This window comes from Heterodontus francisci, chromosome 10 (genome assembly GCF_036365525.1).
Source record: "Heterodontus francisci isolate sHetFra1 chromosome 10, sHetFra1.hap1, whole genome shotgun sequence".
NCBI lineage: Eukaryota > Metazoa > Chordata > Chondrichthyes > Heterodontiformes > Heterodontidae > Heterodontus > Heterodontus francisci.
Genome location: NC_090380.1, coordinates 62,850,045 through 62,872,144, shown reverse-complemented (window position 1 = coordinate 62,872,144; position 22,100 = coordinate 62,850,045). Strand labels below are relative to the sequence as shown.

The window sequence follows — 22,100 nt, the reverse complement described above, 5'->3', positions numbered from 1 at the left end:
GTTGTTAGCTCTACGGGTAATTGGTTTGTAAAGTTTTAGCTAAAGGACGGAAACTTGTAGAATATTAAGATTCATGTTGAAAACTTGTCCAAATGAAGGAGATGCCAACTATCAACATCTGATGATATTTTGAAATAGACAAAGCTAGGCATTGTAGTTATAAAATATCCTCCCACTGAAATTGCTGAGATACAACTCAATGGTATTTTTCGAACATTCACACATGAAATCCTTTCTCCTGTATGTGGAACATGTGCAGTCTCAAAGTCTGTATACTGCTCACTATTCGTCTCTGATGTCCTATTAACGTGACTCCAATTCTTCTCACGTCGCTAGAAAAAAAGAGTAAAACTGATGTGATCTCATAGTTGGACATTTATAATGAAAATGTATGGTCAACGGTGACCAAGAAGGCAGCCATTTCACCTTTCCAGTGTCCTACTAGGGAATCAGTTAACAATTGAGGAAAATAGAAATGAGTGCAAATGGTGATCCCAACTTCTTACAGTTGGACAACCTGGAATAAAGGAAACATGTGGCACAGATAAAGGAAACCAAAGTGACATTGTAATTATTATTTTTCCATGCTTCTGCCTGTACTAGCAAAAAAGATTAAAGTACAGAAGGCTAGTATTGAACAGCTTGTGACAATATCTTATGACCAATATTTAGCTTGTGTGCATGTTAAAAATCATTAACTAATTCTAAGGCAAATGAACATTTTAAGAATAAGCCCAACTTTTGCTGCCCGATTTGTCATCTCTGACTTCTCCCAGCTTATCTGCCTCAAATTTCCATCCCCTGGCATTCCATGCATTTTCAACTCACCTTCCATATGGGGTAAGGTTGTAAATGGGTAGAGAGATTTGGAGTTTGAAGCAAATGAGAAGGGGAATGGGAGGCATTCATATAGTAAGTGGGTTGTGGGGGTGTATTAAGTCAAGATAGAGAATTCAGACATGGATGGGGATGTGAGTTGTCTGAACAAGCCCATTTTATTTCATAAAATCTATTTAAAAAAAGCAAGATTTGTTAATGATTGTTTATTTTCATAAAGTAAGGTAGTTCCCTACTAGGAGTTTTTCATAAGAAAGGGGAAAGACGAGGGAAAGAGAACCCTTAGTTATACTGGAGATCAGTTGTTCTTTTCTAATTATCTATTTTGAGGTTTACAAATGCCAGCATGCTGATGACACAATGAATATTAATCTACATACATAAGAATATATGAATTAGGGGCAGGAGTAGGCCACTCAGCCCCTCGAGCCTGCTCTGCCATTCAATAAGATCATGGCTGATCAGACTGTAACCTCTCCTCCACATTCCTGACTACCCGCGATAATCTTTCACCCTCTTGCTTATCAAGAATCTATCTACCTCTGCCTTAAAAATATTTAAAGACTCTGCTTCCACTGCCTTTTGAGGAAAACAGTTCCAAAGTTTCTGAGAGAAAACATTTCTCCTCATCTCTGTCTCAAATGGGCGACCCCTTATTTTTAAATAGTGACCCCTAATTTCTAGATTCGCCAACAAGGGGAAACATCCTTACCACATCCACCCTGTCAAGACGCCTCAGGATCTTATATGTTTCAATCAAGTCGCCTCTTACTCTTCTAAACTCCAGCAGATACAAGCCTAGCCTGTCCAACCTTTCCTCATAAGACAACCCGCCCATTCCAGGTATTAGACTACTAAACCTTCTCTGAACTGCTTCCAATGCATTTACATCCTTCCTTAAATAAGGAGACTAACACTGTACACAGTACTCCAGATGTGGCCTCATCAATGCCCTGTATAACTGAAGCATAACCTCCCTACTTTTGTATTCAATTCCCCTTGTAATAAACGAAAGCATTCTATCAGCTTTCCTAATTACTTGCTGAACCTGCATACTAACCTTTTGCGATTCATGCACTAGGACACCCAGATTCCTCTGCATCTCAGAGATCTGCAATCCATCACCATTTGGATAATATACTACTTTTTTATTCTTCCTGCCAAAATGGACAATTTCACATTTTCCCACATTATACTCCATTTGCCAGATCTTTGCCCACTCACTTAACCTATCTATATCCCTTTGTAGCCTCCTTATATCCTCTTTACAACTTACTTTCCTACCTATCTTTGTGTCATCAGCAAATTTAGCAACCATACCTTCAGTCCCTTCATTCAAGTCATTTATATAAATTGTAAAACGTTGAGGCCCCAGCACTGATCTCTGTGGCACACCACTCGTTACATCTTGCCAACCAGAAAATTACCCATTTATGCCTACTCTCTGTTCCTTGTTAGCCAGCTAATCGTCTATCCATGCCAATATGTTACCCCCTACACCATGAGCTTTTATCTTCCACAATAACCTTTGATGTGGCACCTTATCAAATACCTTCTGGAAATCTAAGTACAGTACATCCACCAGTTCCCCTTTATCCACAGCACATGTTACTTCTTCAAAAAACTCCAATAAATTGGTTAGACATGACTTCCTTTTCACAAAACCATGCTGACTCTGCCTGATTACCTTGAATTTTTCTAAGCGCCCTGCTACAACGTTGTTAACAATAGCTTCTAACATTTTCCCGAAGACAGATGTTAAGCTAACTGGTCTGTAGTTTCCTGCTTTCTGTTTCCCTCTCTTCTTGAATAAAGGAGTTACATTCACTATTTTCCAATCTACATTAAATTGGGTGGCAATGCTGGCCAAACCCTAATCAAGTTGCAGATAGATCAATGGATCGACAGTGTTCTCTGGTGATGCCCAAACACGTTTATGACAACTTCAAATAATAGTATAGACCAGGTAACATTTGTATTGCTCCCACCCTGGTTGCAAATTAGTTGCATGGAAATCTAGCTACGAAGCAACAAATAGTATATTGTTTAGGGCCAGGCTTGATGGACCAGCTGGTCTTTTGCTGCCCATCAACTTTGTATGTTTGTATGTCATCATGGGGAGTGGTTGATAAAGATTTTGTAGGCTGGAGATGATTTTTCTTATGTACTATTTCTATAAATAAATCTCTGCATGTCTCTCGAGGGGGGGGGGGGTGGGGGCGGGGGGGAGAAGGCTATTGTTAGCATATCAAATAGGTACCATGTCTCATCTGGAGTTCTGGAGTATTGGAAATAGTATGTCATTCAGAGGATAATCCTAGGATATGATATCAGATTCTGGTGGTTGGGAACACTGAGAAAGGGGCATAAAATTGGTATGAATGGGAGCGGGATCTTAGGATGTCTAAGATCACATACCAATGAATGCGAAAGCTACCCAGGCAGTGGTCTCCAAGAACTGGGATTTGGTCACTCACAAAAAGACTGTATGATATTATATTCCACTTACTCAATACTCATCCTTGTGACAGAATCCAGTGTTGTGAGGCCTGCAGCCATGAAATTGTTCTTGTATTGTTCCATCTTGATTGAGTCCAGCCAATCATTTACTGACACAAACAAAGAGAATTCTGGGAGTTCACCAGGTGATTCTGGTAATCTGTATTAAAATAACAACAAAAATCATCTGCATTCATTGTATTCAGAATCAAAATGTACTCCTTGTTCTAGCATGAGTTTCCAACTGTTACACAGAGATACCTACATTATTTGGATCATGACCAGAAGGCTGCACTGTTATATCAGAAGAAAATTAAATTCAGATTAATCCGGAATAACATCAACAAACCACATCTGAACATTTTTTTAATGTATGTGTTTGACAACCACAATTCATCTTCTGAACACAAAAAAATGGTCAAATTATTCTGATTTGCATAGACCTGCCATTTGACTTTCATGTTTATTGACAAATATTTGTAATGAGTACGGAGGAAAACAATAATCACCGCCTGAAACATTAGAAAAAGTAGTGTCAGGGAATAGAACTCAATTAGGCAAAGGTAATTGGTCCACACTGTATTCCCCCAGTATACAGCAAAAAATGTATAACAATTGACCAATTGTAAACAAGAGGAGAAATGATGCAAATACGAACAAAGAAAAATATGTTCAATAGAAAATAAGGGCCAGACATATTCAAACTGTGGAGAAAGACACAATGGAGCAAAATTTTAAGCCAAAAAACAGGTCAGGAAGCTCTGAAGAAAAAGGCATGATGTAGGAAACACCTCAAAAATTGGGGTGGGGTAGGGGAAGGGAGTTAACTATCTTTTCTGAAGAAGGGTCACTGACCTGAAACGTTAACTCTGCTTCTCTCTCCACAGATGCTGCCAGACCTGCTGAATATTTCCAGCATTTCTTGTTTTTATTTCAGATTTCCAGCATCCGCAGTATTTTGCTTTTATTTATAACTATCTTTTCCTGTTGGGAGTGAGGGAGAGGGGTGGTAGGGGGAGGCAGTAGGGCATGGGAAACCTGGCCGGCCATAGTTAAATTTCAAATAAAAGAAAAAGACTTGCATTTGTATAGGGCTTTTCACGAGCATCGGACGTCTTAAAGCGCTTTACAGCCAATGAAATACTTTTGAAGTGTAGTCACTGTTGTAATGTAGGAAACATGGCAGCCAATTTGCGCACAGCCAACTCACACAAACCGTAATGCGAGAATGAGCAGATAATTTTGTGTGATGTTGATTGAGAGATAAATATTGGCATGGACACTGGGGATAAATGCCCTGCTCTTCTTCAAAATAGTGCCAGGAAATCTTTAGATCCACCCTCGCAGGCAAATGGGGCCTTGATTTTAACATCTCAACTGCCTCAGTACTGTACTGGAGCATCAGCCTTAATTGTTTGCACTTGAGCCCCAGAGTGGGGATTGAACCCAGAACCTTGGGATTCAGCAGCAACAGTGCTACCAACTGAGCCACAGCAGACACACAAACAGTAAATGGAAATGAGGCAAACAACCTATCATAATACTTAAAGACCTTGCAGCAAGTTAGTCATCCACTCCTCTCCTCTGTCCATTAAAATTAGAAGTGGGCAGGTTGGATTCAGATTTTTAACACATTAACTCTCCATCTGCCCAAACCCACTCATTCTGGGGGTTAAAATTTCCCCTCGGTTTCTGATGTATGACAGGTTTGGGGAGCTAATGCTTCAGAGAGTTTAAATGTAAAAAAGACAGCTGCATGGGTAAATGTAATGATTTCATTCTGAAATTATTTTTTTACACATTTATTGTGTTGGAAATTTTATTTTCAAAACAATGGGTTGGATTCTCCCCTGTTGGATAGTCAGTAGAAGAGTGGGAGTTTTTACAGAACTGACTAAACGTAGCAATGGACAGGACCTTCAAATTACCAAACAAATTGAGTACTTCATGATATGGGAAATGACCACTATATAGGAGGCCAATTATCAGAGGCCAAATGAATTTTCCCGTTCGCCTGCGAATGCTCCAGGCAGGTTTTGAGGCCCTTCCTATCTACCTGGTCACATTGTGGCCGCAGGCCTCCTTGTGCAAGGATTTTCTCTCCACAATGGTGGCCTGGCAGCTGGGGCCAATTTTTAATGCAAAACTTTTAAAAATGCTTATGGGTGCCTCAAGATGAAGTTGCCCTCTCTCTCCCTTACCTGCAGCAGTAGGCTTTAGCTCCTTCCGAGTTAGAGAGCCTCCTGTTGCCCCCCCACCATTCTTAATTGGACAGCCAGTGCACCCTCTGGCTACTAATTGACCAATCCAGGGAAAATCACTGCTGGGAGATTGCTCCCCACACAGTGCGGTGTTGGGACCCCCATTTGACCCTGACTTTGGGGTCCCGACCCGAAACCCAAAATCTTGTCCAGAGAGAATGTTTCCACTTGTGAAAAAGAGCAAAACTAGTGGCCATCAACATAAGAAAGTCACCAACAAATCAAATTGGGGAATTCAGAAGAAACTTCTTTACCTGGAGAGTGGTAAGCTTGGGGAACTCGCTACCACAGGGAGTGGTTGAAGCAAACAGTATGAATGCACTTAAGGGAAGGGTAGATGTTATATTGTTGTATTATCCAAAATGACTTAGGAACTATATTGTTAAGCATATGTATATATATATTTAGAATGCCACATCATTCACTATTGCACGACAACCTGTGTACCAAACACACATTGTATGATGCTGTTACAAATGGAGAGATGTGAGAAAACATGATGCAAGCTCCAGTACCTGTGTCTAAAGTGTGATTATTTAAGAAGTTCTGGGAACCACAAGTCTTAATATGGTGGCAGCAAGGTGTTTGTGAGTAGAATTCAAACCCTTTGAGGGATGTAAATGTTGAATTTGACTGTGAAAAACAACCAGGTTTAGTGCCAGAAAAAACCCCCCACTGTAAATTGCATGAAAGAAAAACGAGGTGGCTGCTGCAGCAATGAACACGCAGATTCAGCCCATGATGAATTGGGAGGCCGACGATGTCATGGAGGCATTCAGAAAGTTTAATCAAAAGTGCAAATTAACATTCAGTAGTTTTTGAAAGGCACGAGCAAAGAGGAAAAGGGCAGTGACATCCTTTTGTGGACAGGAGAGAAAGGATTAGGTCTTTTTAATAGCTGGGAAATGAGTGAGGACGATAATAAAAACTCAGACAATATTTTTGAGAAATTCAGCACACATCTTCAGCCAAAGTCAATCGGATCCACCATTATGAATTTCAGAGCCTGAAACAGGAATAAGGTGAGCCGATTGACAATTTCTTAACAAATTGAGAAATGTAGCCAGCAAGTGTAAATGGATGAAAGGCTGGTAGATCAGCTCATTTGGGGCTCTGCGCACCCTGATTACAAAAAGCTTTAATTGCAAAGAACAAGCTTACAATATCACTGGCTGTAGACACTTCCAGATGACGTGAAGCCATGAGTAGGCAGAAAAGGACGCTGACTACCCAAAGGGCTGGCCTTCAGTCAAGTCAATTGAAAGGAAACAGGGTTGACACAGTGAAATAGCAACAAAGGAATGCACACCAGAGAGAGAGAGAAAGATGTGCAAGAGAGGTGGACGACAACGTGAGTTCACTGACAAAAAGAAATGTCCGCATACAGATCAAACTGCAGAGCTTGTGGAAAGCCCAATCACTAGAAAAAAGATTTGCAAGACAAAGAAAGTAGATGGCAAAGGAATTGCCAGAGACAGAGCAACGGGGAAAATGAGCAATAAAAGAAGCCAAAACATCCATACACCGGAAGATGACTGGGAGTTTGAGGATGCAATAGACATAGGAACCAGAGACCCACATGAAATGTCTGGATAAGTAAGTTCCCAAAGAACCATACAGATCAGGAAGAAGGTGGGAGGTAATCCCACAACCAAAACCTGACTCTGAAGCTTGATACTGGAGTACAGAGTAACATCATCCTGCTCAGACTATACCAGAAGATATTTCTGAAAATTTGAAAGAGAATGGTTACCCAAAGAAAGATGCTCTGAAACCGAGCAACACCATGCTGACAGCATATGGTGAAACTGAGATTTGACAGCTGTGAACGACCCAAATCAGAGGGACGCACAAAGGAAAAGACATTAACTGTATGTTCTACGTCACTGTAACAGATGGTCCAGCCGTCATGGGGTTGAGCAGTTGTGAAGAGCTGAAGCTGATTTCAGTAAACCACGAGATGAAGGAGACTCAATGAAGGTTGAAGGTAGCACATTATTGAAGATAGCACATCCAATCAGAAGCAAGGAAGATCCAGTCCAAATGTACCCAGGGTGTTTTGATAAGATGGTTGGATGCTTTGAGGATTTTGAGTATCACATCACCATTGACCCAGCAATGAAACCAGTGATTTAACCCCCAGGTAAATTACCAATAGAACTAAAAGGAAAGCTTGAATGAGAGCTCCAAGAGATGGAAGGAAATCAAGTGATTGCCATAGTCACAGAGCCTACAGAATGGGTAAATTTGATCATGGTGACAGAGGAGCCAAATAAACATCTACAAATTTTTCTGGACCCAAAAATCTTATTCAAGCAATAACGAGGAATCGCTACCCTACTCCAACACCGGAAGAAATCACACCAGCACTGGCAGGGGCAAAAGTTTTCAGCAAGCTTGATGCCAGAAATGGCTACTGGAAGGTGAAGCTTGACGAGGAATCTTCATTGTTGACAACATTTGGACAGAACAAATTCCTGCACCTACCTTTTAGCCTTAAAGTGAGTCAGGATGTGTTCCAGCAGAAAATAGACAAGGCATACAGGGGATGCAAAGGAGCAACTGACATAGGTGATGATATCCAGATCTATGGTGTAGATGAGAAAGACCATAACTACCATCTACATGAAGCCATGGAGAGAAAGAAAAGCTGGGATCAAGCTAAACGCAGACAAGTGCATTGTAAAGATGACAGAATGCCAGTTCTTCGGAATGGTGTACACAGCTGATGGAGTCAAGCCGAGTCCTGAGAAAGTCACAGTTATCCCTGAGATGGATGCTCCGAGAGACAAGATTTGAGAAGTTTTATTGCCTTTATCCAGTACATGAGCTCTTTCATACCTCACATGTCAGGGCACACAGCAAACCTACTGTGCTGATGAGAGAAGGTTTTGAGTACCGGTGGTCAGAGTCACATGAGAAGAATTTCAGTAAACTCAAAGAAGTAATATGCAAGGAGAAAAGTCTGTCACACTACAACAGAGCAAAACCTATCAATCTGCAAGTAGATGCTTCTACGAAGGGACTGGGAGCAGCCCTGGTACAATAAGGAAAGCCAATAGCATTCGCACCCAAAGCTTTAACAACAGCTGAGACCAGGGCATGGATTTAGTGTGGACATCGAGGGTAGAGTTGCTGGCGGGGTTGGGGGATGGGGGAGGGGGCCGGAGAATCGCAACGCAGCTGCCCACCCAGAAATCTGGCATTGTGACATCGGTTCTGGATTTGGTCAGTGTCAGGAAAGCACAATGGCGGCACTCTTGCTGCAACGTGATGGGAACCTATTTTAAATTGCTTAGACGCTGATTTAAATGCATTTTAATATTAAAGTGATTTTAAGTCTGAAGGCCGATTCTATGAATGGCGGGCAACACTGACATGCCTCCAGTTTCATGACCAGTGAAACCTGGTGGCACAAAGATGAGAGGGTACATTGAAGTGATGGATAGGGAGCCTTGAGCACTGCAGCTTAGGGGAAGAGGGGAGTTTGGAGGCAATTGTAGGAGTGCATTGCTGGAGGTCTCTAGAAAGGGGTGTGGGGTAACGGGGGTTCTGTGAATATGTGTGGGGTAACGGGGGTTCTGTGAATATGTGTGGGGTAGCAGTGGCTCTGCGAAGGGGTCCAGGGTAGTGGGAGCTCTGCGAAGGGGTCCAGGGTGGCGAGGGCTCTGCGAAAAAGTGTGGGGCAGTGGGGCCTCTGCGAAGAGGTGCGGGGTAGCGGGGGCTCTGCAAAGTGGTCCAGGGTAGCAGGGGCTCTGTGAAGGAGTCCAGGGTAGCGGGGGTTCTTTGAAGGGGTCTAGGGTAGGGGGGCTCTGCGAAGAGGTGCAGGATAGCGGGGCCTCTGCAAAGGGGTCCAGGGTAGCGGGGGCTCTGAGAAGAAGTGTGGGGTAGCGGGGACTCTGTGAAGAAGTGTGGGGTAGCAGGGGCTCTGCGAAGGGGTCCAGGGTTGTGGGGCTCTGCGAAGGGTCCAGGGTAGCGAGGGCTCTGTGAAGAGGTGCGGGGTAGCGGGGACTCTGCGAAGGGGTCCAGGGTAGTGGGCACTCTGCGAAGGGGTCCAGGGTAGTAGGGGCTCTGTGAGGGGTCTAGGGTAGGGGGCACTCTGCGAAGGGGTCCAGGGTAGCGGGCACTCTGTGAAGGGGTCCAGGGTAGCGGGGACTCTGCGAAGGGGTCCAGGGTAGCGGGCACTCTGCGAAGGGGTCCAGGGTAGTGGGCGTTCTGTGAAGGGGTCCAGGGTAGTGGGCGTTCTGTGAAGGGGTCCAGGGTAGTGGGCGTTCTGTGAAGGGGTCCAGGGTAGTGGGCGCTCTGTGAAGGGGTCTAGAGTAGCGGGGACTCTGCGAAGGGGTCCAGGGTAGCGGGCACTCTGCGAAGGGGCCCAGGGTAGTGGGGGCTCTGTAAAGGGGTCAAGGGTAGTGGGGGCTCTGTGTAGGGGTCTAGGGAGCGGGGGGTCTAGGGAGCGGGGGCTCTGCGAAGGGATGAAATCTGCATTTGGGAAAAGCTGGATCCAGAATAATCATACCCAAAACAATGCAAGAAGAACTTTTCCAGAAGATACAAGTAGGCCACATGGGAATGGAGAAGTTTAAGCTTAGAGCCAGATCAGCTGTGTACTGGATAGGCATATACAAAGACATTGACAAAAATGGTATCTACATGCAGTGTATGCCAGAAGTATAGAAATACACAGCCGAAAGAGATGATGGCGAGTGAGGTATCACCCAGACCATAGCATACTGTGAGAGCCGACTTATTCATGCACAACCCAAAATGGTATCTTATAATAGTAGACTACTTCTCAAAGTTCCCATTTATCAGAAATGTAAAAGATTTGAGAGCTACAACAATCACCAGCGCAGTACAAGTCCTGTTTGCTCAGCAAGGGATTCCAGAAAGGGTGATGTATGATAATGGAACCCAATTCACCTCCAGAGAGTTTAAGGAATTTGCTGAACATTATAGATTCAACATCAAAACCTCACGTCACCCGAAGGGACATGGTTTGATAGAAAGACACGTCCAGTCAAGAAGAGCCTCATAAAATGCCAAGCGACAAAGGAAGACCCAAACCTTGTCTTATTGTCACTCCAAGCTGCACCTCTCAAGGCCGATATGAAATCACCTGCAGAGCTATTGAATAGCACAAAATGCAAGACAACTCTGCCAAGCAAGATGTATCCTCCAAATGACCATGAGGCATGAGGAAGTAAAACGATAAACCACTGCTGCACAGAAAGAAGGAAATCAGCATTTCAACAAACATGCCAAATCATTGCCTGAGTTGTTGAGAGGACAAATTGTGCATGTACAGGATCAAATCCTGAAAGCCTGGAACCCAGCAAAAGTTGTGGTCAAGCTGATACTCCAAGATCATACATCATCAAAACTGATACCAGTAGGCAGATGAGAAGGAACAGAGTTCATACTCAGCCTCCATCAGAAGTGGTAGAGCAGAGAAGGTCATGAGCAACACATCATCAACAAGCGACAATATCAGCAACATTGCCAGCAAGCGGTGCCATTTTAACAATGTCACCAACATCAACCACAACTTTTACAACACCAGGAGCAACATGTACAACACTGCCAGTACAGTGCACCAACTCATTTCAGACAGGGATGACAACAACCAAGTCCAAGAGATAGAGGCACAACATCTTACCACCGGGACGATATCGTGCATAAAGCATTCAGAATTACAAGTTTAATTGTAAAAGTTGAGAGTAAATTTTCTTTAGTTTAACCAGAAGAAAAGAAAAAAATTAATGTTTGGAAAAGTTACATTAATAGTAAAAAAAAAAAAGACATTGCTAATTTTTTTAAAAGAGGGATGTTATCACAGAGTCACAGAATATTATTGTTTTATCCAAAATGGCTTAGAAACTATATTTTCAAATATGTATATATATTTTTAGAATGCCACGTCATTCACTACTGCACTACAATGTATGTTCAGTACACAGGTTGTATCATTTCACCACAAATGGAGAAATGTGAGAAAACATGATGCAAGCTCCAGTATCTGTGTCTAAAGTGATTATTAAGAAGCTATGGGAACCACAAGACATAACAGTAGATAAGCGTATGAGGGACAGGGAATAGAGGATTATGTTGATGGAGTTAGATAAGGAAGGATGGGAGAAGGTTCGAGTGGAGCAGAAATGCCGACAGGGCTGGCTGGGCTGAATGGCTACATATTCTATGCAATTCGTTGTGGCGAGGCTGATGGAAATAGTGCGATATGACATATACTGGAAATGCAGGAGGTGTGTGCAGGAAGCGTGTGCATATATCTAACTTTCTTTTCTACTGAAGTATTTCATTGGCTGTAAGGCATTTTGGGAGGACCTGAGGTCATGAGCAGTATCATGCAAATACAAAACCTTTCATTTTTCCTTTCATTTCCATTCGCTTTGAACACATCCAGTTCTCTAAGCGAAGTCCTGCTGCTAAATATTTAAAATTAGTCTTACTTTTATATGTTGTTGTGACGACTTTCAAATGCTGTCAAACTAAATTAAAAAAAAACAACTGTAGCTGAGAATGCAGCAGGTCAACATTTATCCTGTATAATGTCAATGCCCATTTAGCTGAAGTAACTAAGTACCAACCAAGTTGTTGATTTATCAGATACTGAGAGACGTATCTGCCCTATTGCTTTGAAAGACGACTTGCAGGACTGTTTCTTCTGAGTTTTTTTTAACAGGTCTTCTTGAATATACTAGGTTTTCAATGCATCCAGCAAACCCATTTCTTTGGATTTTCAAAGAACTGACTGATTTAAATCAAAGATATAAAGTGACATGTTTTCTTCCTGATAACTTATATTAGGACTGAACAGCTTGGCTCCAAATCTTGATACCCACACATTTATTTTAGGATTTCTACTTTTTAATAGAGAGCTCTGCGCATCTTTGTGGACTGCTGATTATTAACTAACACCAGATTATTAGCTGAACTACTCTGCAATCAGAATGGCACAATTTTTTTTTAAACATGTCCCCTCCTTTTTCGCAACTCCTAAAGGCATTGACATTTGCTGGGGTCTAAATTCTGAGGAACCAACATTGGACTGACATTTTGCAAGTGTGAGCCTGAGTGTTGGCAAACTATTCAACCATATGATGCATCTTGTCCTCACCCAATGCCCATGCATGCACTTTCCAGCATGGGTTACGGGATAGTGACTTTTGCTTCTCCCCTGTCCAGAGGGTCAAGGTCAATTCTCCTTCTAACACCCTGGTTGAGATTAGCTTTCTTGAACTTCTGCAATTCTTTGTCATGGTTTGGTAGAACTGAATGGCTTGCTAGACCACTTCAGAGGGCAGTTAAGAATCAACCACATTGGAGCGGGACTGGAGTCACAAATAGGCTAGACCCGTTGGGTTTTTACAACAATCCGACAACTTTACCGAGATTAGATTTTATTCCCAGATTTTTAAAAAACTAAATCCAAATCCTTAAACTGTCATGGTGGAATTTGACCTCATGGTCTCTTACTCCAGGGATTATAAGCCTAGTAACATAACTACTACACTATCATAGCCTTCTCTGGTCAATATGCTCAACACCTAATTTAGAAGCAAAGAAACAGGAGTAGCTGATCTCTATCTTAACTTGATCTACCCGCCTAGGTTTCATAATCCTTGCCTTGCCGAACAAAAATCTATCAATCGAGTTTTCAATTGAACTAACCTTAACAGCTTTTTAGGGGATTGATTTCCAGATTTTCACTAACTTTTTGTGAAGTGCTTTCCAATATCCCCCTGAATAGCCTAGCTCTAATTTAAGGTTATGCTCCTTATTCTGAACTCTCCCACTAGAGGTAATATTTTTTTCTCTATCTACTCTATCAAACTCTTTAATCATCTTAAACAGCTCAATTAGAATATCCCTTAATTTTCCATATTCAAGGGAATACAAACCTAGTCTGTGCAACCCTGCCCCCCCCCCCCTCATAATATAACCCTTTTAGCCAGGGTATCATTCTGTTGGATCTGTGCTGCACCTTCTCCAAGGCTGAGATATCCTTCCTGTGGTGCAGTGCCCACAGCTTCTTATCCACAGCTGTCACAAAAGCTTCTTAATTCACTTCAAAAGGCCCTTCAAAACACTCCTGCAGGGGATGCAGAGACCAAGTGGGCCCACATCAGAGACGCCATCTATGACTCAGCAATGACCACCTTTGGCAAACGTGAGAAGCAGAATGCAGACTGGTTTCAATCTCACTCTGAAGAGATGGAATCAGTCATAACCGCTAAGCGCACTGCACTGCTGACGTACACAAAAGCCCCCAGCGAGTTAACATTCTTAGCACTTAAAGCCGCCAGAAGCACCGTGCAAAGAACAGCCAGGCGCTGTGTAAATGACTACTGGCAATGTCTATGCAGTATTCAGCTGGCCTCTGACAGCAGAAACATCAGAGAAATGTATGGTGGCATTAAGACAGCTTTTGGGCCAGCCATCAAGAAGATCGCCTCCCTCAAGTCTAAATCAGGGGACACAATCACTGACCAACGCAAGCAAATGGACTGCCGGGTGGAGCACTACTTAGAACTGTACTCCAGGGAAAATGATGTCACTGATACCACCCTCAATGCAGTCTCTGCCAGTCATGGATGAGCTGGACGAACAACCAACAAAATCAGAACTCAGTAATGCCATCGATTCTCCAACCAGTGGAAAAGCCCCTGGAAAGGATGACATTACCCCTGAAATAATCAAGAGTGCCAAGCCTGCTATACTCTCAGCACTCCATGAACTGCTTTGCCTGTGCTGGGATGAGGGAGCAGTACCACAGGATATGCGCGATGCCAATATCATCACCCTCTATAAGAACAAGGGTGACCGCGGTGACTGCAAGAACTACCGTGGAATCTCCCTGCTCAGCATAGTGGGGAAAGTCTTCGCTCGAGTTGTTTTAAACAGACTCCAGAAGCTGGCTGAGCGTGTCTACCCTGAGGCACAGTGCGGCTTTCGAGCAGAATGATCCACCATTGAAATGTTGTTCTCCCTTCGCCAGCTACAGGAGAAATGCCACGAACAGCAGATGCCCCTCTACGTTACTTTCATAGATCTCACCAAAGCCTTTGACCTCGTCGGCAGACATTGTCTCTTCAGACTACTAGAAAAGATCGGATATCCACCAAAGCTACTAAGTATCATCACCTCATTCCATGACAATATGAAAGGCACAATTCAGCATAGCGGCGCCTCATCAGACCCCTTTCCTATTCTGAGTGGCGTGAAACAGGGCTGTGTTCTCGCACCTACACTGTTTGGGATCTTCTTCTCCCTGCTGCTCTCACATGCGTTGAAGTCTTCAGAAGAAGGAATTTTCCTCCACACAAGATCAGGTGGCAGGTTGTTCAACCTTGCCCGTCTTAGAGCGAAGACCAAAGTACGGAAAGTCCTCATCAGGGTACTCCTCTTTGCTGACGATGCTGCATTAACATCCCATACAGAGTGTCTGCAGAGACTCATCGACAGGATTGCGGCTGCCTGCAACGAATTTGGCCTAACCATCAGCCTCAAGAAAGCGAACATCATGGGACAGGACGTCAGAACTGCTCCATCCATCAATATTGACGACCACGCTCTGGAAGTGGTTCAAGAGTTCACCTACCTAGGCTCAACTATCACTAGTAACCTGTCTCTCGATGCAGAAATCAACAAACACATGGGAAAAGCATCAGCTGCTATGTCCAGACTGGCCAAGAGAGTATGGGAAAATAGCGCACTGACACGGAACACAAAAGTCCGAGTGTTTCAAGCCTGTGTCCTCAGTACCTTGCTCTACGGCAGCAAGGCCTGGACAACGTATGTCAGCTAAGAGTGATGTCTCATTGCATTCCATCTTCGCTGTCTCCGGAGAATCCTTGGCATCAGCTGGCAGGACCGTATCTCCAACGCAGAAGTCCTTGAGGCGGCCAACATCCCCAGCATATACACCCTACTGAGCCAGTGGCGCTTGAGATGGCTTGGCCATGTGAGCCGCATGGAAGATGTCAGGATCCCCAAGGACACATTGTACAGCGAGCTCATCACTGGTATCAGACCCACCGGCCATCCATGTCTCCGCTTTAAAGACGTCTGCAAACGCGACATGAAGTCCTGCGACATTGATCACAAGTCGTGGGAGTCAGTTGCCAGCAATCGCCAGAGCTGGCGGACAGCTATAAAGGCGGGGCTAAAGAGAGACGAGTCGAAGAGGCTTAGCAGTTGACAGGAAAAGAGACAGAAGTGTAAGGAGAGAACCAACTGTGTAACAGCCCCGACAACCAATTTTATCTGCAGTGCCTGTGGAAGAGTCTGTCACTCTAGAATTGTCCCTTATAGCCACTCCAGGCGCTGCTCTACTGACCACTGACCACCTCTAGGCACTTACCCATTGTCTCTCGAGACAAGGAGGCCAAAGAAAGTGCAGTGCCCAGAACTGAATGCAGAACTGCAGATGAGGCCTAACCAGAGCTGTGTACAGCTGTAACATAACTTCCACCCCTTTGTATTCCAGCCGTCTTGAGATAAAATTGAACACTGCATTAACCTTTTGAATTTTTTTTAATACTTGTTCACTAGCTTTGAATGATTTTTATACATGGACCCCTAAATCTCCCTGCTTATCCACAGTTCCTAGCTTCTCATGACTAGCAGTAAACTATTACATTAAACCACGGGGAAATACTTAATTACTTTGATATCAAGGTTATAAAACTGAAATATACACTTAAAACACTATGACCCTTTAATTCTCCTAACCATGTCATCACTACTTTTCATCCATTCTTATTTGTCTATCAGTTCTAATTTTATTTTTTCTACAACAACAACAAAACTTGATTATTCTAACACACTCCTGTCTGGTCTCCCACATTCTACTCTCCAAAAACTTGAGGTCATCCAAAACTCTGCTGCCCGTGTCTTAACTTGCACCAAGCCCCGTTCCCCTATCACCCTGTGATTGCATTAGCTCCCGGTCAAGCAACATCTTGATTTTGAAATTCTCATCCTTGTTTTCAAATCCCCCCATGACCCAGCCCCTCCCTATCTCTGTAATCTCCTCCAGCCCCACAACTCTCCGAGATATCTGTTTTCCTCTAATTCTGGCCTCTTGTGCATCCCTGATTTGAATCTCTCCACCACTGGTGGCTCCCCTTTGGTTGCCTAGGGCCCAAGCTCTGGAATACCCTCCCTACACCTCTCCGTCTCTCTTTTCTCCTTTAATACACTCCTTAAAACCTACCTCTTTGACCAAGCTTTTGGCCATCTGACCTACTACGTCCTTTTATGACTCAGTATCCTACTTTGTTTTATAATGCTTCTGTAAAGCCCCTTGGGACCTTTCACTACATTTAAAGGCGCTATATAAATATAAGTAGTAGTTGTTTATTTTTTCTAATCTCTTATTTCCAGAAAAAGAAATGAAAGCAACTCTTCAGTAGATGACCCAACATGGTTGCAAATATTAGTCAGAACTTTTCAAAGATACTCTCAGCTTGTGGCTTTCACCACAAACTATTTGCAAAGGTTCTGCCTACAAAGAATAAACCCATTAAAATCAGCAGGGTGGCTCAAAATCATAGGTGTTGCAATGTCTGCCACCCAATAAGGTTGAATCCCAAAGCTTCCTTTTGAAGAAACTCAGGCTGCCACTGTTAAAAATGAGCTTCATTAGCACTTGTCTAGCTGTCACATGCCACTCTGCTGTTGTTGGGCACTCCATCTAAGGGATGAAAACTGACAGCAAACCCACCATCTAACAATTACACAACAGCACTGACTGGCAGTGAAGAGGAGTTACTGCTGTTTCTAATTGAAGAGCTCTGTATGTGAACAAATCTTTCAGGGGAATAAATAAGAAAAGTGAGAGGGCAAAGGAAAATCGAAACAACATTCTGTCTGAAATTTTAAGGCAAAAATCTTAACTCTCCAGTTTTAAATTGCTTCATATACCAGTCTTCTCACCCTAAGTTGGAATACATATTTGAAACAAATGACACTGTATTAGAAGGAATGATAGATCGACAAATAATATACAAATAGAAAAACTGCCCATAGTAATTCACCAGAATCAAACTAAACAGGTTTAATAGTTTTTTCTAAACAAAATGCCTCAATATTATTTCTGTTTGCATATATTTAATTTTTGGGGTTGTTAAGATGTTGCAGCTCTATTATTCTGTACTTGAATGCTACATAAAGTGGATGAAATTAAATTTTAAAAATTGAACAAGATTAATAACATTTGGTCAAATAATAAACTAAACTAAATCACAACTTCATTACATCATCAATAAATATGAACACAGGAACAGGAGTCGACCATTCAGCCACTCGAACCTGTTCCACCATTCAACGGTTGATCTGCGAAGTAAATCCATGGGGCCTTTGCCCCCACATCCCTTAACACCATTGGTTAACAAAAATTTATTAATTTTAGATTTAAAATTAACAACTGATCTAGCATCAATTGCTGTTTGTGGAAGAGAGTTCCAATCTTCTACCACCCATTGCGTGAAGTGTTTCCTAATTTCACTCCTGAACAGTCTGGCTTTAATCTTTAGACTATGCCCCCTGCAACTTGACTTTCCAATTAGTGGAACTTGTTTTGCCCAATCTACCCTATCTGTCCCCTTTAATATCTTGAAAACTTCAATCAAATCATTCCTTAACCTTCTAAATTCCAGGGCCCTTACAGAAAATGGAGAACTATTGAGGGTAATTTAAACCACATTTAGTAGGAAAGAGAGAATATTTCTTAGCAGTGATAGAGAAGTAAAGGTATATACTCCACTGAAGCATTAACAAAGATACCCCTTTAGTGCCCTTAAAGTAACAAAAACTCTACTGAGGCACTTCACAGATAGGCATAAGGAAATAAGATGACACGCCAGGAAAGAAGAGATTAGGAGTGGTATCTAAAAGCTTAAGAGATAGGCTTTCAGGAGGTTCTTAAAGGAAGGAAGAGGTTTAAGATTTAAGGAAGAAATTCCAGATGTTAGGACCCAGGTGACTGAGAATTGGTGATGTGGTGAATATACAAGAGACTGGAGTCAGAACAACAGTAAGTTGGGGAGGTTTGAGGAGGTGGCAAAGATAAGGTGGGGCAACACCTTGGAGGGGTTTAAAGATGAGTGAGGGCATAGGAAGTTCATGTAGCTCAGCCTGGAAAGATGTGATAGGCACACGGGACTTAGTGTGAAACAGGATATATGTTGGGTAAGTTGCAGTTTCTGGACAGTGCAACTTGGGAGGTCTGCAAGGCAAACATTGGAGTAGTCAAATCTAGAAGTGATGTATCAGGTTTCAGCTACAGTGGCTGATCTAGTGGAAGCAGCAAGCAGCGGTATGGCGCTGGAAGTAATCGGTCTTACTGACAGAGGATATGGGGTCTGAAGTTTAGTTGAAGGATAAACAGGAGTTACAGATGCAAACTGGATGTTTTTTGATGAGGTAACAGAGACGGTTGATGAGGGTAATGCTGTTGATGTGGTGTACATGGACTTCTAAAAGGCATTTGATACAGTGTCACACAACAGACTTGCGTGCAAAGTTAGAGCTCATAGAATAAAAGGGCAATAGCAACATGGATACAAAATTGGCTGAGTGACAGGGAACAGAGAATAGCGGTCAATGGTTGTTTTTTGTACTGGAGGAAGGTTTATGGTGGAGTTCCCCAAGAGTCGGTGTTAGGACATATATATATATTAATGAAGACGTGGACCTTGATGTACCGGGCACAATTTCAAAATTTGCGGACGATACAAAACTTGTGAACTGTGGGGCAATAGTGTAGAACTTCAAAAGGACATAGATAGGTTGGTAGAATGGTGGACAAGTGGCAGATGAAATTTAATGCAGAGAAGTGTGAAGTGATTCATTTTGGTAGAAAGAATGCAGAGAGACAATATAAAATGAAGGGTACAATTCGAAAGGGAGTTCAGGAACAGAACATGAACTGGGTGCATATGTTCATCAATCATTGAAGGTGGCAGGACAAGTTGAGAAAGTGATTAATAAATGCTTTATGCATAGGAGCATAGAGTCCAAAAGCAAGGAGGTTATGTTAAACTTGTATAAAACACTGGTTTGGCCTCAACTGGCATATTGTGTCCAGTTCTGGGTGCCATACTTTAGGAAGGATGTGAAGAGACAGTGCAAAAAAAGAGTAACGAGAATGATTCCAGAGATGAGGAACTTCTGTTACGTAGATAGATTGGAGAAGTGGGACTGTTTTCCTTGGAGAAGAGAAGGCTGAGAGGAGATTTGTTAGAGGTATTCAAAATCATGAGTGTGGACAGAGTAGATAGGGAGAAACTGTTCCCAGTGGTGGAAGGATTGAGAACCAGAGGGCACAGATGTAAGGTAATTAAAGAAGTAATAGCGACATGAGGAAAAACATTTTTATGCAGCGAGTGGTTAGGATCTGGAATCCACCATTTGAGAGTATGGTGGAGGCAGGTTCAATTGGGGCATTCAAGAGGGAATTGGATTATTACCTGAAAAGGAAGAATGTGTAGGGCTATGGGGAGAAGACGGGAAGCAGCACGAGATGAATATCTCCTTCAGAGAGCCAGCAGAGACACGACGGGTCGAATGGCCTCCTCCTGTTCTGTAACAATTCTATAATTCTGTTCTAAGGAACAGCCTGATGCAGTGGCTGGAAAGTGGGGGGCAGAATCAGTGGTAAGCAGCTTGTGGTAGGGGTCTAAAACAATGGGTTAGGTCTTTCCAATATTGACTTAGATGAAGTTACGACTCATTCAGTTGAAAGAAAGCAAAATCAAAGTGAGGGTAGGTAAATTCCAAGGCTATTGTATTATTTTAGTATGCCTGTTGCAATTAGAGACACTCATGATATTTGCACTTAGTGCATTTTGGTGTCTTTTTTTTCCATTTTGGTGGCAAAACACCATGCTAACAGAGCATGTATTTCAGGCCTGGAATTTGTTGGAGCGCAGCATCTTGCAGCGTGAGCACTTCAACTATAATTATTTTTGTGCTGAAGAATGCTGCAAGAATGAGCTGATAACAGTGCGGTGTGGGCAATGGGGCATCTGGTAAACTATGGGATTGATAGCCTATCTCCTTAAAATAAAAGCAAAATACTGCGGATGCTGGAAATCTGAAATAAAAACAAGAAATGCTGGATTCACTCAGCAGGTCTGGCAGCATCTGTGGAAAGAGAAGCAGAGTTAACGTTTCGGGTCAGTTCCGATGAAGGGTCACTGACCCGAAACGTTAACTCTGCTTCTCTTTCCACAGATGCTGCCAGACCTGCTGAGTGATTCCAGCATTTCTTGTTTTTATTATATCCTATCTCCTTAGTCAATTAAATTTAATGATAGAGAAACAGAGAGTCAAGTTAGAGACAGTTTCACTCTTACTGGGGCCAATTTAAAGTCTGCCTACAGAGCAACTGATTGCAGTTAGGAAAGTGGCAAAGGAAGACTTAATATTATCTTTGGTTGCAGCAGCCTGGCCCCTAATGAAGTAGCAAATAATAAGTAATTAACTTTCATCAACACTTTACGATACTTCCTGAAACTAAAATAACTAAAGCATTAGAGCTGTCAAATTCCAATACACAGACCTTACACTGAGTGATTCTACATGGAACACATCTTTGCTCTCCACTGTCCCCCCTCCTCCACGGAGTTCTATCTCACCACAGTATTAGTGAAACAGTGACCTAAACCCAGAATCAAAATACCAAGTTGTGGCAGCTTTTTATAGCTCAGATCAAAAGCAGAGCTTTCGCAAGAGGGAAAATATCACAGTGGGAATTTCAAATTCTTTCTCAGTAGCTTGGTAATCAATATTAATTATTTCTATCATCCCAGGAGGATAAAATGAGGAACAACATCTGAGTGAGTTGCTTCCTGAGTCAGGCTCATGGTTGTTGGAGCATGGAAGGCTTTGCCACAGGGAATAATTGAGGCAGACACAATTGCACCTTTCAAGGGAAAATGGAATAAACATTTGAAGCAGAGTAAATAACAGGGCAATGGATGTACAGTTAAGCAGTGAGATCAGTTTTGAATTGCTCGAGCAAAGAAACAGCACAGATTCAATGAACCAGATGACCCCCTTTCTATGCTGTAAAATACTACAGTTAAAAGATATAATAAAGAAATCTTTTATAATATGACATAGGATAGAGCTCATGTCAGCCACAATGGCAATCCAGAATATAAGGGGTGAATATTTGCCATTTGTAGTGAATTTGTCTACCAAAAGTAAAGAGCTAACCTTTCTCCAAGCAGAGATGATACTTAACAGAACACTTTAGTTGAGAATGCAAATTCTGATCAACTCTTTCTTTGTTGAAACTGTCTCATGTATAGACAAAATACATCTGATGATAAATACCAGCACAGGTGTACAGGTGAGTCTTGCCATAAATATTAACTAGTGGCGCAGTGGTTAGCACCGCAGCCTCACAGCTCCAGGGACCCGGGTTCAATTCTGGGTACTGCCTGTGCGGAGTTTGCAAGTTCTCCCTGTGAC

At 42.6% G+C, this 22,100-nt stretch overlaps 1 protein-coding gene across 1 annotated transcript in view; it reads right to left on the bottom strand.

The window, feature by feature from the left end:
* Positions 1-217: 217 nt before the first annotated feature.
* The window catches only part of epha6 (eph receptor A6), an 888,039-nt gene continuing 866,156 nt past the window's right edge, over positions 218-22,100 (bottom strand). Inside the window, exons 16-17 of the mRNA XM_068040607.1 lie at positions 3,347-3,496; positions 218-332 (exon numbers count right to left, since the gene is read on the bottom strand). Of these exons, the coding sequence (XP_067896708.1) occupies positions 218-332; positions 3,347-3,496 (265 nt within the window). The remainder of the gene's footprint in view (positions 333-3,346; positions 3,497-22,100) is intronic.